Raw genomic sequence first — 26479 nt, 5'->3', positions numbered from 1 at the left:
GGAGTAAGTGATACAGAATGTAATGAAAGCTGCAGTTTTGCAGTTAGGTCAGTTCTCCTTAAATTGTTGGATACAACTAATTTTTTCACATGGTTTGTCTTTAAGAATAAAATCCTTTCCATGCAGGATAACTGTTTTTGCAAAATTTCTCTTCAGTGTCACTATCTTGTACAGTCTGTCTGTGTGCAGCCTTCTCCAGCCCTACAGCAGGGAAACCACATGTCCAGGGATCCTCACTGCTCTTAGGAACGCTGCCAAGTCTTTGGAGAGGAATGCTTGATGGATGTGAGAACTGCATGATGCAGGCTGAGCTGGAGCTGCAGTTACGCCCAGACTTGGAGAAAAAATGGTATAGAGCTCCTGGGTCAAAAGGCATTTCATCCTGCAGGAATCACCTTTACAGATTGCATTCAGTTGTAAACTTCAGTGAAAATAATGGTAGGATTCTTGCATTCATTCACCTTTCTTGAAGTACTTCCGTGCTGTGGATCGGAGGTATAAATGATTCATTGGTTTACAGGGATTGCAGATGTAGGTGTTTTGCTGGGAGGGACTAGAAGTTATGGGGTTGGAGTGGCTGAGATAGTGGGACCAGGCAAGTGCTTTGTTTTTCTGTTCTGGCAATTGACATTACACATTATTGTTACATAATTGCCTCATTGCACTAATTAATTTGGCTTTTCTCTCTCTTGCCCCCCTTCCCTAGAGATCAATGTTTTCTCTCAGGGCTCAGTGCTTAATATGCAGCCCTCACTGTTGTAAGGGTTGGTTTTTTTTTGTTTTGTTTTTCCAATTTATTTCAAGTTCTAGTGCTTTTTAGACTTTGGGCTGTACAACAGAGGAAAGAAGCTGTCGTAAAGAGATAAATTGCACTGAAGAAGCTAGCTCCCAGCTATTGAGACAAATGGGATTTTACTGTTCAGGCTCTACCTCCTCTTCTGCTTAAATTCATTTATTTTTGTATCTCTCTATCCCTGTGTGTGTATGTGTGTGTATGTATATAAACACTACCATAATCATTTTGGTTTTCAGATCATCAAAACACTTGTGAGGTGAAATGGCAACAAAAAGCAGTGGATTTGGACTGTCACACAAAGCTCTCTACTTGCTCGCATCCCTGCATTAGGAAAGCAGCATGCTGTGGCAGTGGCATGCAGAATTTCCTTAGGACAAATGTGCTGTGTTGCCACAAATGGTTACCAGTCAGTCTGAACAGATCGCTCTGAAGCGTGATACTAACTAACCTAAACTGTCTCTCTTGTTTTTTTTTTGTGGGTTTTTTTGTTTTGTTTTTTCCCCTAAAGGACACCAGTACTTGAAATGTGGAAAAAAACCAACAACTCTACTTCAGTTAATTTTTTATACTTCTAGGTTTTGCTAAAACACCTGTAAGACTTTGTCACCTTTTGGGGCAGTGCTGCTTCTGTTTGGAGGAAATAATTCCCTGTTCTTAGCATAAGAAGTCTGCTTTGGTCTGTCATTTGCTGTTGGTTTTTAGAGCTGCGTAATTTGGAATTTGGGAAAACAGAGATGTAATTATGACCATTTCCATGAAGAGATGAGCTTTACTGTCATCCCTCTTGCTTGAGAAGATTTTCATTTAGAAAGCTTTGATTTTAATTTGTAGTATTGAAATGGAAAGAAAGATCTTGCTTTCTTACCCTGTTTTTCTGCTGACTTGGGAAAAAGTGTAGGAAAATGTAGTCCTCTTCCCCTAGCTAAAATATGTGCATTATTTTAGTTTCTAAGTATACACACTTATGATTTAACTGCTGTTGCTAATTAGCATCTGCTCCTTCACCACCACTTGAGTCCCTCTCACCCTCCAGTGACACTATTGCCAAAAATCCGTTTGGCTGGGCTTGAGCTGATGGGACAAACTTCTGTTTCTTGATTACGGTACAATTACCCATTTGTGTGCTGCATCAACCTCAATTTATTTCCCTCACAATTTATAAATTAGGGGTCACAAACGTGATTTTGGATTTGCACCCTGAATCTTTAATTTAGCCATGCATTAGGAAGGGGGGGAAGAATTTGCTTCATCAGTGAGCTCTGTTTTTTCCTGTTTTGACTGTCAGTTCCTGTTGTTTGGCATCAGTTTGAACAGCAAGGTGGTTCCAGAGCTTGCTTAAGTGGCTTTTCAATTCAAGCCATGTGTAACTTCAGCTCTGCTAACAGAGTGGGATTGCTTCTCATTCTTCATACAGATAAACAGTTCTGTTTTCAAAGAGAGGCAATTCTGTAATGATCCAGATGGATTTTCCGTGTTGTGTGGCTGTTAAGGTAGACAGAATAACGCTAGTGTCCAGATGTGTGTGTAAAAGTGCAAATGCATGTGATGGGGATGGGGACAGCAGTTTCTATGCAGATTTGTACCCTAACATTCCTGAGTTTGGCTCAAAAATCGTGATACTATTTAAAATAATGGAGATGTCTTATTTTAGAGTCTTTAAGATCCCCACCATCTCTTTACAGAAATGAAGACAACTGGAAATGTTTTGTTTTCATGATTTTGGAGCATCTTAGGCATTTCTAATAAAAACACCTGAAATCCCAGTATGGTACAATGCCATGAATTGGCAGTATTGAAGCCAGATTCTGGAGGTTTACCATCAAGCTGCAGTCTGTCAAGTTTCTTCAAATTTCTTTTGTTGGTGGTGTGTTTAGCATTTCCCCAGAGAGCCCTTTGTGAAGAAAAAACAGCAATTAGAGAAATCCTTTTCAGTGCAGAGCAGAGTTCAGTGTCTGCAGTAGCAGGACCCAGCTCTAAGGCCTGGGACTGTTTGGAGGACTCCCTAGGAAGGGGCTGCTGTTGCAGTTTCCTGTGTGAGGCAGGCAAATGCGGATCTGCACACCACCACCATGCTCGAGGGCTGGCTCTTGCTCTACAGCAGGGCTTGGTCTGCTGCCCAGACCTGAAGCTTCTCTCAGAGTTGTTAATGGTCATTTGGGTCGATGTAATTAATCGTAAAGCGTGCCTTCCTTTTTGCTCAGCCTTAGGTAGGACCTTCAGCAACTTGGACCTTGTTGTCTACGTATACATCTTTTTCTCTAGGGGAGTACATTATTTTTCACATTTAGGTATTCGTTTCCTATTGCTGTTTTTGTATCTTTTCTCTTAGTTCTTTATTGTTTCCATCACCTAGTAATGCAGCTGTTCACATGCATGGGTGTGAGGGACAGCACGGCAGGGTGAAGGGCTTTAAGTCACCCTTATGCTGTGCTGAAAGCTCATTAGCATTTAAGAAAAGAAGGAAGTTGCAAGCCTTTTTGAACAAAATTTTTCATTTGTACACCATCTGCTATTTTGGTGCGTCAAACGTGAAGGCTTCCTGTGCGAAACCGATAGCGAAGAAGATCACAGAAGACCTGGAACAGTGACTCAGGTCACAGCAGGCCTGTTCGTGTGACAGCCGTGTCATCAGAATAGCTTCATTTTGGCATTCTTCAATGAGATTTTCTTTTCCTTTAGAGGGTATATTTGTTCAAAGGCACATTTGATCTTGAATAATTTGGAAAAAAACAATTTTCCATCGTTCGGTTCTGAGCTCTTCACAGCGTTAACATCTGATGTTGGATGGTTTGTCAATTTTTGTTACTGGAGTCCACTCAGAAATGGTTTCTCCCTGTTTCCTTCCACTTCAGGCACATTGAGTCAGATAAATTCATGCACTGATGTTTAATCATTGAGCACTAATCACCTTTGTGCAGTATTGATCAGCAGCCTTTTTGTATACTATGATTATAATGAGTAATAGCCTGCCGGTGAGTACCAAGGAGTGGTGCAGATGGTGAGGTAGCCCTGTGTAGCACTGCTGCTACTTTTCTAATTCCCAGCAGTTCTTACTCTCATCATAGAGCATCGCTTTCCTTTTCCCTTCCCTTGGCCTTTCGTTTTCCCCCAGTTCCATGCTCCACGAGGTGCAGCCCTTCCTGCCTTCCTGCAGACACGTGTCATTCTCCAGCTGTACCAGTCCCATACGCCTGCAGTTGCCCACGGGATCCTTTTCTTAAGCAGTGTGTCGTTCTTCCTCCTCCTCTCAGCACACTCCTGTTTTACAGGTGGCTGTCTGTTAACATCACACTTGAAAAGGACTGCTTGTTAGATAACAAAGTTAAAAAAAAGACTGGGGAAAACCCAAGTAGGCAGGGCTGTGGTGTGTGGGTTGAAAGCTTTTTTCCCCCTTCCTCCCACCGTTTCCTTACAGAGTAAAAGACCCAGTCAGTGTGTGAATTCACTGTTCTGAATAACCTCTCTTCTGCACACACGACTGCTGCTCACATCCTGTTTTCTAGCAGCTTGGCCGAAGCAGCCCCCTGAAGAGTGATGTTTCTGTTTCTGCAGGGTTTGTTTCTGCTCGCTCTCAGGCTGGCTCTGCTGCCTGTGGTGCATGTCCTCCCATTCTCTTGCAAATTTAAGGAAATCTGCTTTTCCTTTACATCACTGTGGGATTTGGAATAAAGTGAAGCGGACTTTAATCGGAGGAAGAATATATACTGAATGAGGATCCTTAGTTATTTGAACTTTGAGGAATGCTTTGCTTATATGGAACTGATCTGCCTGGGAAACAGCGTGAATAAACCCGTGAGCCCTATTCTTGCCAAGCTGCAGATTGTCATCAAGGACTTGCTGGCTTCCCTGAACATATCTAGGTGGAAATATTTGTCTTCTTTTTGCTTTAAATCAACTCACACCAGTGAATCTGTCATTTTTGTTTAATGTTTTTTTTTTTTTTTTGCCTTGTTTAATAAACTACCTGCATACTTTTTAAATCTGTTTTGTTGGCGAAAGTGCTCAGGGCAGCTGAAAGGCAGTATTAATTACCTGCTCTGAAATACACTTGATGGCATGGATCATGCTGCAGAGGTCCTCGTGCTGAGCTGTGGTGTGGTGCATCCGCTGCTTTCTGCCTTTCCCCATTTGTAACCCATTTAGCTGTGCTTAGAAAAACTCAGGCACCTAAAAATTCAGCTAAAACTGAAGGACAGTTGTCTTTTTCAGTGTTAATTAATATCACTGTCAAAACTTTGGAGACTGAGCAGCCTCATCTCTCCTTACTGTTTTTACAAGCCCAGCACAGGTGAGTGCTAGTGCTCAGGCCCTGGTGCTCCTACAGGCAGGTGCTGCCCTGACTTTGTACTGATTTGCACTGAGCAAGTGAGCCAGAGCTTTGGGCACAGCCGAGGAGTTGTCTTGTTTGGGGGGGGGAAGTTTGAAGTGCTGGAATGGTTTGTTTTGCTCCCCAGCATTTGTCATTCAGCCATGAGAAAGAGAAAAAATGGTAAAAAAATAACTATTTTTGACCTTGACATTGAAGTGGGATTGAAGGAGGGATTGGGATGTGTGTGTACAGGTGGCAGAAACGTGTGTTGCTGTGTGCCACGGCAGTGGGCAGTGAGCAGGGCCTGGCACTGGTGTGTGCCTGCGCAGTGCCTGGGCTGCACGGGGCTGCAGCCACCTGGCCTGGTGCACAGGCCCACCTCAGAGCACTGCTGCCAGGCCGCATCTCCAGCTGTCCATCACTGTGCCTCGATTTTCCCCTCAATTCATCCCGTGAATCAAATGAAGCACTAAACAAGGAAAATCCCCCACATTAAATGGTTACAGGGGAAAATGGTGCCAATCCATTAGCTTTTGTCAAGTTTTCCTTATTTCTATGTTTATTTGTGGCTGCTAATGGAGTTAGTCCCACCCACTCCCTCCCACCGGTTTCTGAGCTGTTAACCCTTTCCCCTGAAAGTTCTCTCCCTTGCTCATTTCATCATTAATGCGCTGGCAGACAACGCCTGACCCACCGACCTCCAGCACTGATCTAAGTGTTGGATAATTTTTTGAGTATCTGTTGTGTGAAGGGTTGTTATAAAATCATTCTGGGTTTTCAGATGCTTTGTAACCATCTATTTGCAGGAGAAGGTGCTGTGTATTTTCCCTGGCTGTGTGAGGCAGCCCGCGGACACTGTGTGGCACATTGGCTGTCTGGTACTGGGGTGCTGAATCCATGGCCCTGACACACCGCCTGCATGGCCATTACGGGGCTGCTGCTCTGGAGTCTTGGGATTCTCTTTTTCTTCTGCCACTGACTTTATAGGTGACCTTGAGCACTTCTTTTGTACTCTTTTGTTTCTGTGTGTCCTCAGTTTTTCAACAGAGTGGGGCTAATTGCACATTCTGTGTGTACCCAGGAATTCTGTAGGCTGACCCAGCAGTAGCAATGCTGCTTGCTTCCTTGTCTCCTCAGGCTCGCTGTGATGGCCACCAACAGCCCTGTCTCTGTGCTCCCTGCTTTCTAACCCTGTGCCCCTGGACCCGCTGGACCCCGTGCCCTGTTCCTGCTGGGCAGTGCTGCTGCCTTTCCTTGTCCCCCGGCCTGGTTGGCCTTGGGCAGGCCCGGGGCTGCCAGCCATTGCAGTAGAACAGCACGCGTCCACTTTAGCTATGAGCAAGGCGTTGTTTAAGGGCAGTATTTTGAGGCTTTTGCAGGATTTCCATTTGGCTATGAAGTAGTTTTACAGGGTTGTTTGCGTACTGAATGAGGAGATGCCTAACAGGCTAAGTATGGCTCACGGAGAGCGGTGATACCACATGCCATCTCCTAAGGCTGTCAGAGGAGTCTCTTTGTTATGAGAGCATGGGACACTGCTGTGGTGATATCCTGTGGCCTGCAGGCAGTGGTCATGGTGGGGGGCCAGCTCATGTTGCTGGCGGGACTACAAGGCTTGCATGTCACAGGCAGTAGGGGGGTTGGGGAGGAGCGATGGCTGTACTGTGCACATGGTGTCATCTGGCAGAGTAATCATGGTGGGAACAGCAGCCCTGCACAGAAGATCATGGGATCCGCAGCCCCGACTCTGGGGACATGCCTTGGGTTGGTGATTTTCAGGGCAGTCAGTCTTGCTGGGTGCCTATGCTACACACTGGAAGACATTTCTGACGTCTGTATTCTTTAATTTGTATAAATCTAAACCTAAACCTGTGCTGAGGTGTGACCTGCAGCCCCTCTGCTCTGCCTGTGGCTCTGCTTTGGGGGCACCCTCTGGAGTCAGGCTGGGGCTGCCCCCGAAGCAGTACCACTGGGAGGAGTGGGGCCTTGGCACAGCTGGGCTCTGGTCTGTGGGGGTCTGTGCGTGTGAAGAGAGAGAAAACTTCAGGTATCTTGAGCTGGTGAGACTTGAACTCCTCCACTGGAGGGATGCTGGCTTTCTGTATGGCTGTGCATTTAGACAGTGCTTGCTAATGTTGCAGGAACCTGCTGTGTGGTCTTGCCTGTGGAGCAGGAGAACTGTGGACCCCATCTCTCCTTTCTCTAGTTGTTACTTTACAGCACTGTTCTGGCCTCTGTTCCTGGTTTAATCACTTGCTTGGCTGCTCCTTGTTTAGGGGAGGTGGGGAATTTATTTTGTTTAGGCAAGGTAGCTCTTCTCACTATAACCCTACTTTCCATTTAGGGGAAGATCTTGTCTTGTGAGATCTTCCTCACCTAGCTCCCCAGTCTGCCCACGGTGAATGGGGGAGAACTCTGGGGACCGAGATGCTTATGGCCCCACACCACCTGGGCAGCACCAGACCAGTGTCCCAGTGGCAGGACAAGGATCTAGCAACTGATACATTGATGTCTGGGAGAGTTCATTGAGCGAATGAGTTTAAAATGGCAAGAGAAGAGCATGAAAGCAGAGACCTGAACTTCTGCAATTTGAGCTAATGGATATTTTTACCTGGGGCAAAATAAGACTTGAAAGGCCCCAGTCTTTTGTTCTCTTGAGAATAGTGGTGATTTCTTGATGCAGCTGGTTTACTTGGGGTGGAACAGCACGCTCCAGCAATCCTTCCCTTCACACCACTTGTTTCACATATCAAATGAGCGTGTATTTATGGCCACGTAACTGTTTTAACTAGTGAGAGCTCTTTCTCAGCTTTGTGCCTGATCTGCACTGTGGTTGAGGGCTTAGTGGAAAGGTGTTGAAAACACGCAGAAGTGGGTGTGAGGGTTTTGTCATGTTGCATGCAAATAGGGCTTTATTTTCTCTGTATTGTGTCAAACTGCCACATAACAGTGCCAAACTTTCCTCTGAAGGGCAGGGGACATTTCTGAAGCTCACAGGTTCAGGGGATTTTGTGTGCGGGTTTATGAAAATTAAATGCTTACTGCGCAGTTGTTACTGTCATTAAAATTGCTGTTAAGGTCTGTAGTGCAGCTCTCTAAAACTGGCTGTATAGAATTTCACAAGTCTGTGCTAGAAATGTTTGCAAAGAATGAAGAAAATCTACCCTTAGACTGCATGAATATCTGCAATTTTTATGTGATATTACAGAGGATCTAAGGAATGTGTTTTATAATAATAGCAATCATTGGCAGTGGCTTTGTTTTTCTTTCTTTAAGAACTCCTGAGCAGTTGTATTTCTCACTCTCTTTTTTTTTTTTTTGTTTAAACTAGCTGATTCTAAGATGATTCTAGTGTTCTGTTTGTGTCTTTCTGTGAATTACTTCATTTGTTTAACAATGAGGTAAATAGAAAACTCACCATTTTCATCTGCAGGGTGCAGAGCTATTGAAGAGCATAAAGGTTTAGTGTTGTCTGTGAGAGTTCATAAAAACTGTTCACAACCAGAGAACCAATGCAGGTGAGCAGAGCAAACAGTATCTGGTCTGTCCTTACTGTCAAATCGCAATGAGTAAAGCATAACCAACAGAGTTTTAAACAGAGCAGCAGACCAGTTTCACTGTTTTCTCCCGATGCTGGCATTAGCTTGTTGCCCCTGCCTGGAGTAAAAGAAGCAGCTTCAATCTGGAGTGAGTCCCACATCAGCAGCGCAGAGCAGGGTGTTGCAGTGCTGGCAGCATGGCCCAGGGCTTCCCGCGGGTGGGAGCACGGAGCTGCCGGACTGTGCTCTCTGAGTGCTGAGGAGCTCCTGCCCTGGAAGCCCCGTGGCTGTGGTGCTGATACAAAGCAGCTATGATCACAGTGGGCCTCAGTCCTCTGACTGGGTTCAAGTTTGTATCATCAGCTGCTTGTTCCCCATTGTGCCTTCAACTTTGTTCGCACAACTTCAAGAGCAGTGTTGTGTGATACGGTCCTAAACGTTGAGAAATGGTTCCCTCTCTTCCCTTAGGCACTGAAATCTCTTTCTAAAAACACAGTTATTTGTTCATATATCCCAGATGGTCCTGCCTGTAGCTACTCAAGTGGTTGCTTTACATTGTGTGGTGGCATCGCGTGTATTTCCATCATCCAGTTCTTTTATTGAAGCTTTCCTTTTGAAAACTGGCTCACTAAAGTTTGATCTTGTAGCAACACTCCTGTGTTTGGGTGGCACATGTGGACACCTGTGGGAGAGCTGTATGGCATTCCTGTGGGTAAACATGTTGGCAAATCTGAGTGAAGATTTGCTTCAAGTTCTCTACTGTGAGAGGCACAGTGAGCACGGGATAAATATTTATCCAGAATAAGAACCTCTGATACACAGTAATCTCTCTGCTATTACTTGCAGAGAGGTCATTTGCTGTAACAATAGTAGGTTTCATCCATGCTGAGAGCAAACTTATATATTGGCAGTGGGGATGAGTGACACCAAATGGTTCCTTATCTTTGCAAGAAAGTGTCATTAGTGTTATTCAGAGGTCCTGTGTTAATGACTGCACTGGCTTACACTGACCTAGCCAGGGACTGATGTGCCACCATCCTATGATTTCAAGACGCGATGACTTGGAACTGCAGATGCTAATTGGAAATGTCCTTTTTCAACTAATAGGAAGTTTCTAATTTTCTACTCACTTTCATAGTTCCTAAAGTGCCACAGTAATCAGGACAGAATAGTTAGAAATGATAGTGTATATGTGCACCACCCGATTTGGGTAATGGGGGCATTCCTAGTTTATTCCATTGATAAGTTTGGTTTTGGAGAGTTTAGTCCTAAGATTCATCCCCTACTATTTTGGCAGTTCATCTTAGGGGGCAGTTGTTGGATTCTTTTCCTTGGACCAACAAGCTCACTGACTGAAAGCCAACTGCCCAGCCTGTCCCAGCTCCCCCTCCATGCCTGCTCTCTGCCTGCCTGGAGAACCATTCCAAGCTGGTTTGTGCCCAGCCAGAGCCCCGCTTTTCCTCTCGGTGCTGTGCCAAGAGGAACATTGCTGTGTCACCGTGGATTGTCCTGCAGAAGGGTACAGTCCCCATGGATCTTCTTTGAGGAGAGGGACTGGGAACCAGGCAGAGACCTGCTGTGGGATGTGAGCAGCCCCGTGCTGCTGCTCCCCTGTCAGCACAGTGCCCCACTGGACCCAGGCAGCCAAGCAGTGGCACAGCTGTGACTGTCCAACTCCGAACCTGCATGTTTTGTGACTTCTAAATCTGCTCTCTTTCCCAAGCTTCATTTGGGATGGACTGTCTGGCATTAAAAAGAACCACCGTGGAAACAAGCTGCATTCCTAACAAATTTCAAGTCAGTGCTAAAACAACCAGGGAATGAAATTCCTTAAATAAGCATTTGCCAGAATTCTTATATAGACAGGGTCTGTATTTTTCCCAGCCATTGATCCTGGAAAGAGACTTTTTTTTAATGGAGCTTTGGGCAGATGGTAAGTACTGCATAGGGCTAGGCTGTCGGTGGTGTGAGGTATATGGAAGCAAAATCTTCACAATGAAGTTTTAATAGCAGATAATGCTGTTAACTCTAATGATTGACAGAGCTAACAACCAGCTTTTTTTTTTTTTATATTATTTTAAAGTTCCAAACAGATTTTTCTACTAGCAGGACCAAATTTTTTTGTTGTTTGGATCCTACCAGGTTGTGTAAGTAGGATTTTAAAACTTTTGTATGCAGTCCATTTTGAGGGGGAAAGAAATTGGGCACTGAATGTCTCACACCTATTCTTGATAATGCACCTGTTTTGATGGCTGGAAGGAAGTCACCTTTGGGTATTTGAGCTGTCAGAAAGAACAGTACCTAAATACAGTTTGTATGTGTAAACAGAAGAAGGAATAACAATATCTTCGCAATAATTGTGAACATAATCAGGAAGCTTCTTGTAGAAAATATTGCAGTGTTCAAGAGGCATCTGGAGGATGTGCTGCGTGATGTGGTTTAGTGCTAGTGGTGGCAATGGTGATGAGGAGACAGTTGGACTAGATGATCTTATAGGTCGTTTCCAACCTTGTGATTCTATGATTCTATGATTCTATCAAGCCCTAAGTATTCATGGGGTAACTTCCATGTGTTGGTTTCTCTCTCTGATAGTCATACCTTTGGAATGGCTTGCCTGTGGTTACAGCCTGCTCTTGGATAAAGTGAGGAAACTCCTGGTAGCACTGTCCTTGTTTGTAACAACCTGAACCACGGATACAGGAGCAGCCACAGCTGAACAGGAGGTGCCAGGGGCTGAGTGCTGTGCCCAGGATCGGAGGCAGAGCCAGACAGGCTGCAGCACTCCAGTGCTGAGGTTGCTGGGCTGGGATTCATTCCTTGCTCACTTGTTGCCTGGGAGACAAATACTATCCAGGGATTTTTTTCCTTTCTTGCTTGTTTTTGATTGGAGACACTATTGACTTTTGGCTTGGAGGAGGTAGTGAAGCAGCACGCCAAGTGTCATAAGATGGAAATTAATCACTAACGGATTGGTCTGAGTTGCAGTGATTTCCTTTCCTGTGACTGCTCTGTGTATGGAAGACTAATGACACATCTTCAAACAGCTAACAGAGCTGTTCACACCTCGGGCTATCAGGAAGGAGTCTTAACCAGGGGACACTTCAGTTTTCTTTGTGTTTCTGTCTGTTGTGTGATGGTGGAAGAGCAAAGGTAAATATCTTAAAAAAGGAACTTTGCATGGCTGGGGAGCTTTGTTTTAAATTGTGTTTATTGTTGCTCCTAAATTATAAATCAGCTCAGCTGCAGTGAAAATAGGGCAAAATATATTAGCAAAAAAATATAGCACTGCCTTCTCAGTGCTTCTTCTAACAAGAATACCTTCCCAATCTCTTGTGTGAGAGTTTCTGTTTTCCAGTGAGGTTATTTTTGGCTTTCACAAGAATATCCGCAAGCCAAACAAATGCAGCATGGCAGCAGTGCCTGGTTTGAAATCAGCCTTTAGCAGTGACCTCACTCTGTAAACCCCTCGATTCGTGCTCGCTCCTGGGGGGGCTGAGGGAGATCACGGCCAGGTAGATGACTTGGTTGAAAGGAAAGAACACAGAGGCTTGGAAACAGCATGTTGTGTTCCAGCAAGTACAAGTACACAGGGTGGTGTTTAAGTGTAGCATTTTTAAAGCTTGTCCCATGCTGTAAAGAGTAAGGAATCCAGCAAAGGTTTACTCCTGAAGAAAATGTTCCTAGCTTTGCGTGTTGCTTGCTTAAAAGGAAAATTTGTGGTGTTCTTGCTCTGCCTCTTGGATGGAGCATGGAAGTGGAATTTGAGAGATTTGGATTCTATTTTTGAGTCTGTCCTTTGCCTAAAAGGTCACTTCCTAGGCTTACCATGCCAAGACTGGCTTATTGTCCCACATTCGAAAGCTAAACATCACAGGCTCTTGGCTACAGACTGGTGCGAGGCACGGGGCACACAGCTCCCCATGACACCGTGGTGGGTGTTCAGTCACCTGCACAGTGCCTGGCCCAGGCAGCAGCCCCAAGGCCTGCTCCTCCTGGAGCCTCCAGGCCCTGCAGGCCCAGCCTCTCCCTGCACTGTCCCTCTTGGGCCACTTGGAGCCTTCTGGCCAACTGCTGCCAGCCCAGAGGTTGGCCAGCAGGCAGCTGTTCTCCCAGCTCCCAGTTCCCTGCAGAGCCTGGTTCCTTGCCCCCTGCAGGTGGGTTTGGCTTTGAATGAAGGCCATGACTCGGGCAGTGCTGTGGGCTTGTGAGGTGCTCCCGCATAGCAATCCAGTGAGGCTTGGGAAGCTTCTTTCTTATTTTTCTAGTTTTGTTTGCGGGGTGGCTTCTGTGCAGATGTGCAGCCTGTCAGCTTGGAAGGAGCTGTGCAAGCACTAAGTGTATCCCACTGTGTGTCCTGAAGCCCCCATAAAGCAGGGCAGCATTTAGGGGCTGTAGGGCTCTTTCTCCAGAGGAAATGGGTGTTGGGTTTGTGCCCTCCTTCTGGCTTTAGAAACAGTCTTCTTCATTCAGTCTCATCTGTGGTGTGTGTGTGTGTGTGTGCTGGCTGTTGGACATGGGAACACCAGAATCATAGAATGGCCTGGGTTGAAAAGGACCACAAAGACCATCTAGTTTCAACCCCCTTGCTGTAGGCAGGGTTGCCAACCAATAGACCAGGCTGCCCAGAGCCACATCCAGCCTGGATATTCAGGAGCTGGAGCTCAGCAAAGAGTGCCCTGGGCTGGGGTGCACACGGGGATGGAGTACAGCCTCTCCACTGGCTCCAAAGCATGCCAGCATTTGCCAGAAACACATCCTTAATGGCCTGAGAGCTTCATGAGGAGCTCTGTCCATATTGAGAACTGCTGCTGGTGTGACGTGTTCTTCAACAGGGCTGCTCTGATCTGCCTGTGCGCTCTCAGTGCAGCCTAGCAAGAGGTGTACTTCTGTGCATTTGAACAGCCCTGGGTGTCTGTCCCAACCTCCGCTGGGCCAAGGGCTGCAGTGGTGCTGAGTGGCAGCGTGGCCTTCCTGCTGCAGGCTGCCAGCTCCATGTGTTCCCTTGCGTCCGGGAAGGGCTGTGGCAGTCACTGCTGCTGGAACCACCAACTCTGATTTCACAACACCCCAACATGGTTTAAGATCTGGTTTTACAGTTTTGTTTTGTTTGGGGTTCTAGGGGTGTTTTTTCTTTCCTTAGGGGAGAGAAGATGATTAATTTCTTGTAGTACAATGGCACCAATGTCATGTGGCTGAAGGATTAAATCCTTTTATTTTTAAAACAGTTGCTAGGGTGTTTAAACCACTCCTTTTCAGCCCTGTTTTTCGTTAGCATAGCAGCACAAAAGGAAAATAAAATCACTTTGAAAAAAGAACCAGCTTCTCTTCAAAGTTTCCATCTACCAGTAATCGTAGCTTTGCGTTGTTCCAGTATAGGGTGACGGGGAAATTGCCAGATGCCATTAAATCATATTAACTAATAAGGGGTGGCGGGGAAGCAGCCAAACGTGCGTTCTTGTTTTTTTTTTCCCCCACGGAAGTGTGATTTAAACCATAGTTACAGTATTTATTAATGGAGCGATATCTGTGGCGGGCAAACTGTGTTCACCGCTGTCAGACCAGGAACCCAACCCACTGCTATCCTGACAACTACTGCTAAATGAATGAGGCTGTGCCATTAGATCAAATATTTGATTTTTTTTTTTAATTCTTTTTTCTTTGCAGAGTATTGGAAAGGGGTCCTTGTGGTGTATAGACCCAGAATATAGACAAAATCTTATTCAGGCTTTGAAAAAGACACCCTATCACCCATACTCGCATGTGTTCAATACACCTCCCACATCTCCTCAGGCATATCAAAGGTAAGACCTAGATGATTTTACAACTCTATTTTCCTGCAGCTGCCTGTGGCGCGGGGCAGGCACGCGGTGGCGCTGGGCAGGCCCGGGGATGCCACGACCCCACGGGGTGCGGGGGGACCGCTTCGTCCCAGCCCGGGGCCGCGCGTGGGGCGGTGGGCGCCGGTCGTACCGGGCGGCGGTGCCGGCTCGGGGCACGGTGCCCCTATCGGGCCGGAGCGGGGCCCGGCACCCCGCCGGGGCCGAGCAGCGGCCGCGACGGCTCCCGCGGGGCTCCTCCGAGCCCCTCCCGGCGCCGCGCCGGGGCCGCGGCTTGCCGGAGCGGGGCTGCCGCCTTCCCTCGCGCCTATTGGCGCGCCGGCTGCCACGGCAACGCTGCGTTTCCACGGCAACGCGTAGCCCGGCAGGTGCGGCGGCGGCGCGGCCGCGCGTTGCCTGGCGAGGGGACGGCCCCGGGCTGCGCGGCGGTTGCCACGGAGACGGTAATCCTGCCTAGCAACCGCGCGGCCGGAAGTTCGGGGGGCCCGCGGCCGGCGCGGCGCTCCGCCCGGCTCGGAATGATGTGTGTTATTTTTTTCTCCTGTTCTGACATGAGCTCCCGGCTGGGGCGAGCAGCCGCAGCGTGGGCATGATGCTTCGCAGCTGCTTTGGGAAACGTTTTCCACGCGACCGCCATCCCAAGCGGCTTTCACTGCTCCTTTCCCGCACACCCCCCACGATCTTGATCTCAGCCGAATTACGTGAATGATGGCGTTATGTCTGTAACCGTGGGGATGGACACGGTCTGTTTGCAGAGCCTGCCTTCGTCGGTTGCATTGCATTTCAGGAGTATTTCAGTGGTGCCCATTTGGATCTGTTCAGAGGCTCCTGCATCAAGTAACAGTGCAAGGCCAGGCAGTGCACAGTGTGGGGATGCCGATCCCTTCTAACCCCCCAGTGGAACGTCCCCAGAAACACACACAGCTGGGAGCAGGGGATCTCAGTGTTTGCTGGGGAGCTGCTCTGTATGGAAGATCGTGGGGTCTCGCTCTTGTTTTTGGTTGAATATCATTGAGCAGTTCCACTGTCAAATACAGTTTAATCCTCCTGTGGCCCTCTGAAATACCCATTTAATCACCTACCAGTGACTGTGGAGCATCAGCACAAGGCTGATGCTGGCTATCAGTAGCTGTTGAATTGTTTTCATTATTGGCAGCTACATGGCAAAGTCATTTTTTGGTATATATTTCTGATATGTTTGCAAGAAGCTGGATGTTCCCCATGTGTTTAGGAAAAACAGTAATCCCATATGTGTGTGATTGCTTTCTCATGTGTGGAAAAACTTCAGTAATGGATAGAAAAATGTAAATCTGCTCTGCCATTGTCATATCTCCAGAGCAATACATTGTCATAGTAACAAATTCCAGGGGAAATTCTTCTGATAGCAGAGATGATAGGTTTGGAGAAATCCTTGGGTGGCAGAGCTTTGTCACTATCCATCAGTTTTACGTAGCTGAAGGCCACGGTAACAGAAACTGTGTTTGAGATATGAATGAAAAATATCTGGAACAGGAGGATTCACCAGTATTGGAGTGCCTCTAGGAGCTGGATTAATCGGGGGGAATTACAAGGTTTATGAGGATCGGTTGCTGCGATCCCATGGAGGCAAACCAACCTATCTGATAAAGACAAGCAATGTTTTGGAAGAGTAAGGATACACAGATTAATCACATGTTCAGTTTAGTATCTGCATAAGCAGCTTAGGGTGAATTGAGCATGGAGTGGAGGAATGTATTGTAAAAATATCCCAAGCAAGATGGTCACCAAATGCACAAGCACTCCTGTTCTGTTCTGAGAGTTAATTCCAGCAGATAATTTAGCTTTACAGCTCCTGTAGAACACCCTGCATAAACACAGCAGAGAAGACTTTTTATGAAGGAGTTTTATAGTGTGGATCCACACATTTAGGTGGCTGACTCAGTATTGTACTGGTGTCATTAAGATTAGATATCTTACCCAAACCAGGAAGTTTGGATTACAGTGGGAGCCATGGAGAGAAGGCTGTAGTTACAGGGAAGAAAAACAAACTTGCAGTGTTTGTACACAAGAAGGAACTACAGGCTGCTGTTATCTGGTTGGCTTCTGCTTCTTGGAGGGTGAAGAAAGTTATCAGTAAGCTCTAAGAGGAAGCGTATAGTAATGCAAATTATTTCTTTGTGATTGGATTGGATGTGTGTAAAAATCAAAAATCATGCTGTTAAAAGAATTTTTTTTCTAATTCTTCTGATTGAAGCATATTTCATGTCATGTATGAGGAATTTCAAGGATGAACTAACACTCTGATACACACTGTGATAAAGGAAAAACTCTCTGCTGGGTGTGGAAAAATAGGTGCCTTAGTCCAAGGGCTATGATGTGTTTCTTTTTAAATATTTACAGTTGTGTTGGCAATAGCAACCTTGAAATGTATTTATAGACACAAGCTTTGTTAAGTAACTATGCAAGACAGCGCCCGGATTTTTTATCTGCATGTTTTACCTTTGGTTTTCTGTCTCTTATTTGACTGTATGTGTGATTTTTCTCTTTTGGTGGTACTCAAAGATCTTGAAATGGACTTTTCTCTGAGTATGTTGCAGCAGGAGAATTCTCAAATTATTTTCAGCAGCAGAAGGAGAAATATTATCAGGAAATGTGAAATAACAGAAATTATTAGTTTCACATATGCATGATATTTTTGCAGATTTTGATGACTTCTGGGAACGTTGGTTAGATCACTTTATAGACTGTATGATGTGTAGAGCGTTTTTCTCTCCTGGTCATTTTTCCAGTCTGTTTCGCTAATTGCTGTTTGCTAAGCCAGTGGTGAGCATTGGCACACTGGGCTAAGCTGCCATCTAACTGGTGAAATTGCAAACGGGTCTGAGATGAGAACCACGGTGCATTTTCTCTTCTGCGTTGCCCAGCCTACCTGTTGAGAACCAGCATCTGGTCCTGGTGTGTGCCTGTCCCACAGCAGCTGCTTGGCTAGCGTGGCTACTGTGCAGTGTGTGAGCACGCTGCTGGGTTCCCAGCCCCTTCGGGGGCACGGAGATTGATGAGGAGTGGGCAGAGCCCCCTCTGCCGCAGCTGCCTTCTGTGCAAAGTCGCTTTTCAGAATGTGTGCTGAAAATGGTGCTGCTGCTAGATCTGATCCCTTTCCTTTCTTGGAAGTGCTGATGCAGGAGTAAGTTTATGGCTTATAGAGGGCTTGGAGGTGTGCTAGTGATAAAACATCTCACGAAACTTCACCAGTTGGGTGTTTGAAAACTGGGGAGTGGCTTGGGGTTAGTGTCTCTTATCGCTTTTGCCTTCTGCAGATGATGGCTTTCCTAGAAATGTTTCCTCCATAAATGCTCATCACCTCTCCGGTGCCTTGCTCTCTGGTATCTGATAAGGGTGTTTTTATTCTCTGCCCCATATTAGTACCACTTCAGTCAGAGACCTGTGCCAACAGAGGTGTTCTCTGAATAACAGCTTCCGAAGAAGCCTGCTGCCAAGCAGCACAGCTGTGTGCTCAGCAGCTGGCCGGAGCCATTTGTGGAGGGTGTGGGGCTGCTGCAGGGCCTCCCACCGCCTCTGTGTCAGAAACTGCGCCTCTCCACACACAGGCATTTGTGAAACACCACTACTTCTTCAGGCTACTGTAAAATTAATGTTGTGTGCTGTGGGTTTCTTGTATTTAGGCTAAGATAACCGCACTCCATGTGCATGTGTCTTGCTGGGCTGAATGAGCAGCAGCTGTGGCACGTTGAGCCATGGCCGCACACATTTGCCATGCGGCGCTGGGTGCTCTGCATTTGGGCAGCTCGTGTGGGAGAGAGGCTTTGACATTGTGAGCCCCCGTTTGACTTCTGAAATGTGTTAAAAAGGTGCAAGAACTGGTCAAACTTTGATGTCAAGTTTCTGTTACTTTTATCTCTGTGAGCTGGTTCTGTTCAGTTGTTCTGCCCAGGGAGAAGGTTCTCAAACACTTCCACCTCAGGCTCAGGCCCAACCAACACTGCAGCCAGTGGGGCTGGAGCTGAGGCTGCTGGTGGGTATTACTAGCTCTTTGGTGATTTGTCATCTTGCCATGAAAATTGTTTCCCCACACTCCACAGACTGCTGTTGTAGATCATCTGCTTAGAAACATACCTTGGAACGACTCCTTGCAGTTTTTGCAGGTTTTGGCTTTACTGCTCCTTCCCTGAAACTGTCGTAGGTTTCAGCCTTTACCATTGTTTATTGAAAGTAAACTTGCATCAGAGGCAACACATTGTAGAATATCATTCAGGACAGCATATAAGCACTCTTTTTTTCTGTATGCTTTATGTTTTGAGATGAGAAATGCTCTTTTCTGGCTATTTGGGGAAGATGATGAAATAAACTTGTCCTATTCATTGAGTGCTTTGAAACGCTGAAAGAGTCTCCCTGCTAGAAGGGATCTGGGGAATAAATTAATTGGTAGTCCTTTGCGGTCTGGAGGCAGAGCTTTAATTCTCTGTTACTGGTTTTACTTTTGGTAGGAAATGAAGCTGACCATAGCACAGTCTAATATTTCTGTGTATGCCACAGCCTCTTATCATGATCGATCCTGTTATTTCACTTCCTGAACAGAGTCTGAAAGAGTTTTCTTCTTTGGTGCGGTGTCAAGGCAGAGTCTTTGGGGAATTTTGTTTTGCTGTGTCTGTAGTTTAGAGATCACAAAAAATACAAATTCCAAGCTTTGCCCTCTGACACAGTAATATGTCTTGATTTGAAGATCCATCTGTGTTTTGAGACGATGCTGCTTGATGTCTGTTTTCTGGCAAATTAAAGAACATTGGTTCTGCTTGATGCCAGACAGAAATAACAAAGAAAAAAGAACGTTTGCTTGAGTGAATGCCTGTAATGCTCTCAGTGCATAAATATTTCAGGGTTTGCCAGTCCAGGACTTGTTTTCTAATGTATTTAATCAGCTCTCCATCCAGTAGACTCTTGTGATATGTATCCCATTGGCTGTCATTTTGTAAAACAAACAAGACCTGCAAACAAGACTCTTCCCTTTTTTAAAAGGATTTATCTCGTGCCATACAACTTAAAGGGGGCTGAGGGCAGGGAGATAAGCTGTGGAAGATGGCAGAAGATCATGGACAGAAGCAGAAGAATAGAACATTGAGTGCATCCTCTTTGACACAAAAGTTTCATGTGTTCTTTCTGCAGCACCTTTGTGCTCAGCTGGTAGAAATACAAATAATCCTCTCATCGTATCTTCCTCTCAAAATGGTTTAATGCTTCTGAGCCCTCTCAGCTGAGATGTTTTCAATTCTTTCTCACCCAGGCAAACCTCTTGTTTCCCTTTTGCTGCATATTTTCAGATTTGGATCTTGAGGTCTTTGTTTTGGCTGTGTTTGAAGGCCTTTGGTAAAGAAGCAAAGGGATGCAAAGCAGCATCCCCAACCTGTCAGTCATCTCTAGTAGATGCTGCGTAAACACCAGCTCCTTGGATTAAATTGTTGTAATTCATAGCCCCAATCTGCCTGGTTACTTGGCTTTTTAGGCTTTTTGTTTTTTTTCCCCTCCTCTGTGCCTTTTGTAGATAAATATAGCCTTACTCTAGAGATAGCTTGGAATGGTACTATAGATATTTCCATTTCAGTTCATGGGAAAAGGAAAGTCTAGGGGTATGTTTTGTTTAGCTGTTCGTAGATCCCTCTAGCTCTGGGCACTTGATGAACAGTGGTTACAGTAGCCTTGTTGGTAGAGCTGTGAATTGGTGACCGCAGAAACCTGGAAGTACATGGGACCTGTACTGCTGAGATGGCTTTCTGCTATGCCCTGTCCCTCTGTGTGCTGTTGCAAGGCTTGAGGACCCTGCTGTGATGTGGGCTGTGTGGTTCTGCAAAAAGCAGAGGGTGAATGGTACCCCTCTCTCTTGTCACTTTGTTGCATTCAGTTCATCTCTCTGTCTTCATCCCCTTCGTGGCCATTGTGCCACTCCTACAATTTCAGCAGTTGCTTGTGTAATGAGATTCAGTAACAGTTCACAGAATTGTTAATAGCTGAAAATTAGGGCTTGGGAGCAAGTGTCTGTGTGATGAACAGCACGAGCATCATGTTTGATAATCATACATTGTTACAGCAGTAGAAATTATTTGACTTCTGCATATGAAAACAGAAACAACAGGGTCCTGTAGTACTGTTGCTCATGGTGTGACTGTGGACAGCTATGGCACTGTGGAGTCCAGGTGACCATCTGGCCTTGGGTCACCCATTGAAAGTATGAAACAGAACAAGGTGGTGGACCCTCAGCCTGGCTCTGGGGCCAGCTGGCAGCAGGTAGGAGATATGGAGCTTCTGGAAGGGCTGGTGGCCTTAAGACCTTGCAGGCTGGCTGCTCTTTGTCCTGAACAAAATCCTGTTTGGTCTCCTTGTTTGCCAGTCACAGGAGCACCTATGTGCAGAGCTGGCTTGTAACTGTAGTGTTCTGAGTTGTTTTGTATGTATTTTTAAAGGAAATGTGTGGTTGCATTTCATGCCCATGTCAGGCATCCACATAATCCTTGCCTGTTTACCTGAGCCAATATATTTGAAAGTACCAATCAGCCTTTCTGCAAATAATTTATTAAAATGCATCCTAAAGACTTGGAGCTCTTCCAGTATCTTGTTGCAGTACCTATGGCTCTAAATCTTAAAATGGCAGGCATTTCCCTTGAAAGCTGTTTCTTTAGTAAATATTTACTTTCAGATAGGAAGCTCAGAACAAGTTTCAGGGGGTGAGTCTTCTTGAATCTTTATTAGCTGAGAGACCTTTTCAGGGATACATATGGTGTCTCAGCATGTGAATAGTGTACATACATACAGCCTGTGTAAATATTTTGGAGAGGAATGTTTGTTTGTTTGTTTGTTTGTTGGAAGAAGGTAAGTTTAGGGATAATTTTGTTTATCAATGTTTGAATGCTCTAATAAAGGTGGTTTTTTTCCTCCCTCTTTCTGAGTTATGGATTGACTTCTGCTGTACACTGGGGGGGTGTAGTGATCAGTGACCACGTTTCTCCTGGCTCTGGATACTGTTCATCACCACAATACCTGAATTTCTCTGTATCCAGTTTTGCATGTCTGAACCCGTCCTCAGATTGTTGGATCTTTCTGTGTAAAGGTGGACCCTATTACTCCTGCTTTGTTGGGGCTGTTTTTTGTTGGAGTAAAATTATTTTTTGTTCGAGTTGCTTCATTTCATAGGAACTTCATGGCTCAGAGACATAAAAATGAAGAGAGCTTAAACTGCATTAAAATGTCTTGTTTTGAAGTTTTGAAACATGAGGCATAGAGCCTGTTTTCATACTGAGCCTTCTTTACACTTTTGTTTTTTGAATTTTGACTTGGAAAAACCAGAAGTTTCATTAGAATCAAGTCTGCTTATCTAAACCCTCTTTTTTTGGGGATGTGGGGTAATTATTGTAGGGAAATTTCCATCCTCAGTGAAGCCCTGTGTGGCTGAAAAGAGAGAAACTGCCTTCCCATGTCCACCTGAGGGAGAGGCACTGCTTTTTCCCTCTCTGATGTGCTTTATGCTGTGGTGGCCTGGTAAAGTGTTTTTTCCCCTTTCCCTTTGTGAACTAAGATGGGCTTGTTTTGCTCTTTTTCGGTAAAGGTGGGATGAATCTCTGAAGGTGACAGCTTGGCTATCTATACCTCATTGCTTCACAGATATTTGAACTTATTTTGGGGAGCCTTGTAGTTGTTTACAGAAAATCTGTCAAGCGATTTTGGTGCATTTAAACGTAAACAAGAATTAAGAGGTTATTTTAGGTACATTTTGAAAAACCCTACTGTTGGGTTTCCTAACATTTTGGATAGCCCTGAAGGCAGCGTGCCTGTGTGCAGGACTGTGTGTAGTTGCTGAGGGCATTTGTTCTGTTTCTAAATCCTAAAGCTGCTTTGTAACATACAGAATCTGCATGATGTTCTCTATTTTGATGTGAGTTAAAGGAGGAGGGGGGTTAAGCAATAGACCTCCAAAAGATGGACTTTTATTCAACAGCCACGTCCAGAGCAAACACAGATGCAGCCTGGATGAGCCCATGGGGCTCCATGGGGTGTTTGGGTCTGAATCCACCATGCTGAAATTTCACGCCAGCCTGGGCTGCAGTAACAAGCACAGGTGCACCTTGCTGTGCCCTTCTTAGGCTTTCTGGGAAACTTTCATCATTCCTGGAAGCTCCAGCCCGAGCCAGATGTGGGTTTCATGCAGCTTGGAGGTTTTGATGTTACTATCCTTTTGATAAAGTTCCACATTTTGAGTCTGAGACTTTTGTTTTTTTTTCCTATGACCACAAAAAGCAATAAAGGCACAGACCTCTGGGGTTTGAGTGCGCAGGCATGTATGCATATTGAGAGTGCTTTATGTCAAAAGGTGTCGTGGCTGCCAGGAAAGCTACTCCCTTTTTGTACTTACAAGCAGAATGTGTTATTTTCCTGAAGGTAACCAATTTCCATTACAACAGTGTAAGTACTCAGAGAGCAGTGAGCAGCACGCAGAGGGTCTGTGCAGGCAGTGCGATGTCCGGCGCACGCAGCCGAGCGGCTCACTGTGTTGGCAGGCTGCTTCTGGCTGCCAGAGGATGGCCACACTGGAGGCTGCAGGGCTGCCCAGGATGTGTGTAGGTCTGCTTTGCAAAGCGCAGAATTCAGAGCTCTGGGTTTCAAGATCTTTTTTTCCTTTTTAAGAGCGAAGGAGTGAGGAGATCGGGCAGCTCAAATACCAGCATGGATCAGAGCTTTGTAACCCATCTTCCCTTTCTTTTCCCTCTGACTCATTTTGCTTTGTTGGCAATCTCCTCCTGTTAATTGCCAGAACTTGCTCTGTAGGCTTGTGTTGTGCTTCAGTTATGTACTGTAATTTTTCATTGCTCTGCTCTTAAGGCATCTGGGATTGCGCAGCCAGTGGGTCTTGCTAATACAAATGTAAATGCATTTCTTTCTTGGCTTGCTGCGGCATGCGTGCAGTTGTTAAATTTTCTTTTTATTAGCTTGTATGACATATTTTTGGTATTAGAGTCAGTACTACATGGACTTCATTTGTGAAAGAGGAATAGCTGCAGCTTATTAGAGTTCTCCTTTTGAAGGTAGCAGCCAATGTCCAGCTCCCTACAGCTGGGGCTGATCTTTGCATTTGTTTACAGCCCGTTTCCCCTTGCTGCTGCTGTCAGGGTTTGTGCTGCTGATTTTGACTTCCCTGATGGCTTTCTGTTGTCTTCTGGGGTTCTATAAATTTTGCAGAGCTGTATACCTCTCACTACTTTTTTTCTGTAGCTGTTTTTATCATGACTTTATTGTATAGCCTTCTAAAAGAAATCCTGTTTGAACAGTAATTGCCAGCTACTTGGAAGGCTTCCTAAGATTTGTTTGAAAAGCTACAATGATCAGAGCAGACTCCTCTGGCATTTGAATTCCAGTGTCTAGAATTTTATATCACTCTAGATTTTAATCTCTGTTTGTTCGTGTTCCTTAAGCTGGAGTATGTGAAATTTGCAGACACTTAATTGCGTAGCAGTGCAGATACTGAAGATGGAGCATTGGGAATTTGTGCCAGGTGGTTGGTTGTACAGGGTGCAGTTCCCCATGTGAAGGGAGAGATCTAGACTTAGCAAATTGAGGTTGATTTGGGTTTCGTTTATTTTTATGCTTTATTGGCATTAGCAGGTATAGAAAAATATGTAACAAAATAATAATAATAAAAAAAAATTAAAAATTGGGTTACTTTTAATTATGTAACTTTCCTGAAAAGAGATTTTTTTTTTCCAGCCAGCTGTCTGATCTATGGCAGAATTCATAGCAGCTCCCCAAGTACTTAAGATTTCTATTAATTGGAGTTCGTTCTCTGTATGAAAAATGGTTCTTTGGTTAGCTGTTTTGCATATGAAAGATGAAGACGACCATTTTTTCTCATGAGATTAAAAAAATAAATAAGACAATTAATTAAAATGAAATCATTTTCTAGACTTAAGGGAATTAATAACAAACAAAACTTCTGGAACAGTCAGCTTTTATTTTCCTACTTGTGAGTACAGCATAATATAAAAGGAAGACTTTATACAAACACGTTTATTCCATGATAGTTGAGAAGCCATAATCAGCAGTATTGCTCAAGCAGTGTAGGTCTTTCTTTCGCTGCTTTCTTTTGCTGCTTTTCACTTCAGGGGTAGAAATAGCATTGCTGAGATTTAGGGAGAAAGAAACTGGAAATTTCTGCTGTAAATGCTAGAAGTGGTCTCTGCTTTAAGAAGAAATGGCAGTAAGTTGTATGGATAACTGGAGCAAGAGGTTTAGGAGCTCACTCTGCGTTGAATGGTACTGACCAAAAAAAAAAAATGAAAAGCTAATTTTTGCTTCTAATTTGTGCTCTCAGAGAGCACTGCTGACAGGCAGGATCTGGCTAACCAAAGACAACAGAAGCATGCTTATACTCTGTCCATAGCACGCTGGTGGAGCATGCAGTGATGCTCAGGCTGGTTCCAGGGAGCTGCTCCTTCTGATCGCTCAGCAGAATGTTATGTTTTGGTTTTGTTTTTTTGATCCTTCTGTCTGTGTTTCCTTTTCGTCCTTTGCAAAGTCTTTATAAGTGCCCTTGCATGGTACCGAGCTGTCCCTTCAGTTATGCTGATGCTTGTAGAGCCATGGTGTGCACTGGATCCTGGTTGTTTATCTTTTAAAGGATTGGGGCTTTGGAGGAGGAACATGAGCTTTCTTGAAACAATCCTGCATGTGTTACTGAGCCGTCATCTTCCTGAGACTGGTTAGATGGCCCAGTGCTGTGATAGGAAAGCTACGGCTTATTTCACTCCCAGATGTTTCTGTACAGAAGAGCACGGAAGCACCATTTAGGTGCATTTTGGCAGGTAAGTGCTCTAAAGCTGCTGTTTCCTGACTTGCAGACCCATGTTCTCAAGTCACTTCCATGCTATAGAAAAGTTTTTCAGTGCCGGGTAAAGCTGCAGATGGGAAGGGAGAAGCCCTGCCACAACTTGGTGATTGCTTAGCCCTTATGAGCCTGGTGGGGTAGGCTGATGTGCACAGCACGGTTTAGTAACTGCATCTTTGTACTCAAGTGCATGTCAGTAGGGTATTCCTAATCTAATTATTCTCTAACTTAATTCTTTGCTAATCCTGGGCTCGGCTGGGAGTTGGAAGTGCACCGAAATGAGCAAGCACATCCTAGGAGTCTCCAGGGCTGGGGAGAAGGGGCTGTGGGCTTGGGCTGGTGCTGGCTGCTTGCTCACCTCCAGCAGGACAGAGAAGAACAATCATTTTGGTGAAACAAACAAGTAACTGGAATCCCTCTGCGAAGGCAGGAGCTCAGCTTTCATGGGGATGTCTCCCTGGCTCTGCCGTGTTGATGTTGTGAATGGATTTAGACACTCGGGTGGAAAACTCACCACTGTGAGGAGGAAACAAACAAACAGGCTCTGGCCTGTCTTGGTCACTGACAAGGCGCAAATAATGAACTTATTAGCTGCATTAATCCCTTAAAGGAAATTATTTGAAATCCATCTGGCAAAGTGCTGAGAAGCAGACTCAATAAAATCTCAGAAAATGGGCCATGGGAAGGAGTTTTCTGTTGGCAAAAGGCAGAATTGGATGACCTGAGGAAAGCGTTTCGCCTCCAATTTCTGACACAGAGGCAAACGGGAGTGAGCGACAGATCCTGTGCTCAGAGGCTGCAGATGGCATTTTCCAGAGATGGGAAATTCAAATGCTCCTGTTCCAGCTGATTATGGGTCACTGTTGCCTCAGCAAGGAGCTGTGCCAGGGATTTTTTTTTGGTTGGATATTCTGACGTTCATAGGGTAGGAGTGTACACAAAGCTGAGCCTCCTTATTCCACAATCTTATGTTGAAAGCCACTAAGACGCTTGCTGATGTCGAGCTATGGGCAAATGAAGAATCACTGGGAACTTCAGCATTCTGCTCAAGCCTGCTGTCCATTTCTGTGATTGGAAATAAGTCGCATGATCTTTTCTTGTGGTTGTTGCATACCCACACTGTCTGCAGAAACAGCT

The 26479-nt window shown here is 45.3% G+C and overlaps 1 protein-coding gene across 7 annotated transcripts in view; it reads left to right on the top strand.

Moving 5' to 3' along the window:
• The window catches only part of FOXN3 (forkhead box N3), a 196348-nt gene that overhangs the window by 93270 nt on the left and 76599 nt on the right, over positions 1 to 26479 (top strand). For all 7 annotated transcript variants that reach the window (XM_042862666.1, XM_042862643.1, XM_042862693.1 and 4 more), the window contains one exon: positions 14309 to 14445. In XM_042862666.1, the coding sequence (XP_042718600.1) occupies positions 14309 to 14445 (137 nt within the window). The remainder of the gene's footprint in view (positions 1 to 14308; positions 14446 to 26479) is intronic.

This window comes from Lagopus leucura, unplaced genomic scaffold (assembly GCF_019238085.1).
Source record: "Lagopus leucura isolate 7727_CA_CO unplaced genomic scaffold, USGS_WTPT01 Super-Scaffold_1, whole genome shotgun sequence".
Classification (NCBI taxonomy): Eukaryota; Metazoa; Chordata; class Aves; order Galliformes; family Phasianidae; genus Lagopus; species Lagopus leucura.
This window is presented reverse-complemented; position numbering and strand designations above follow the sequence as displayed.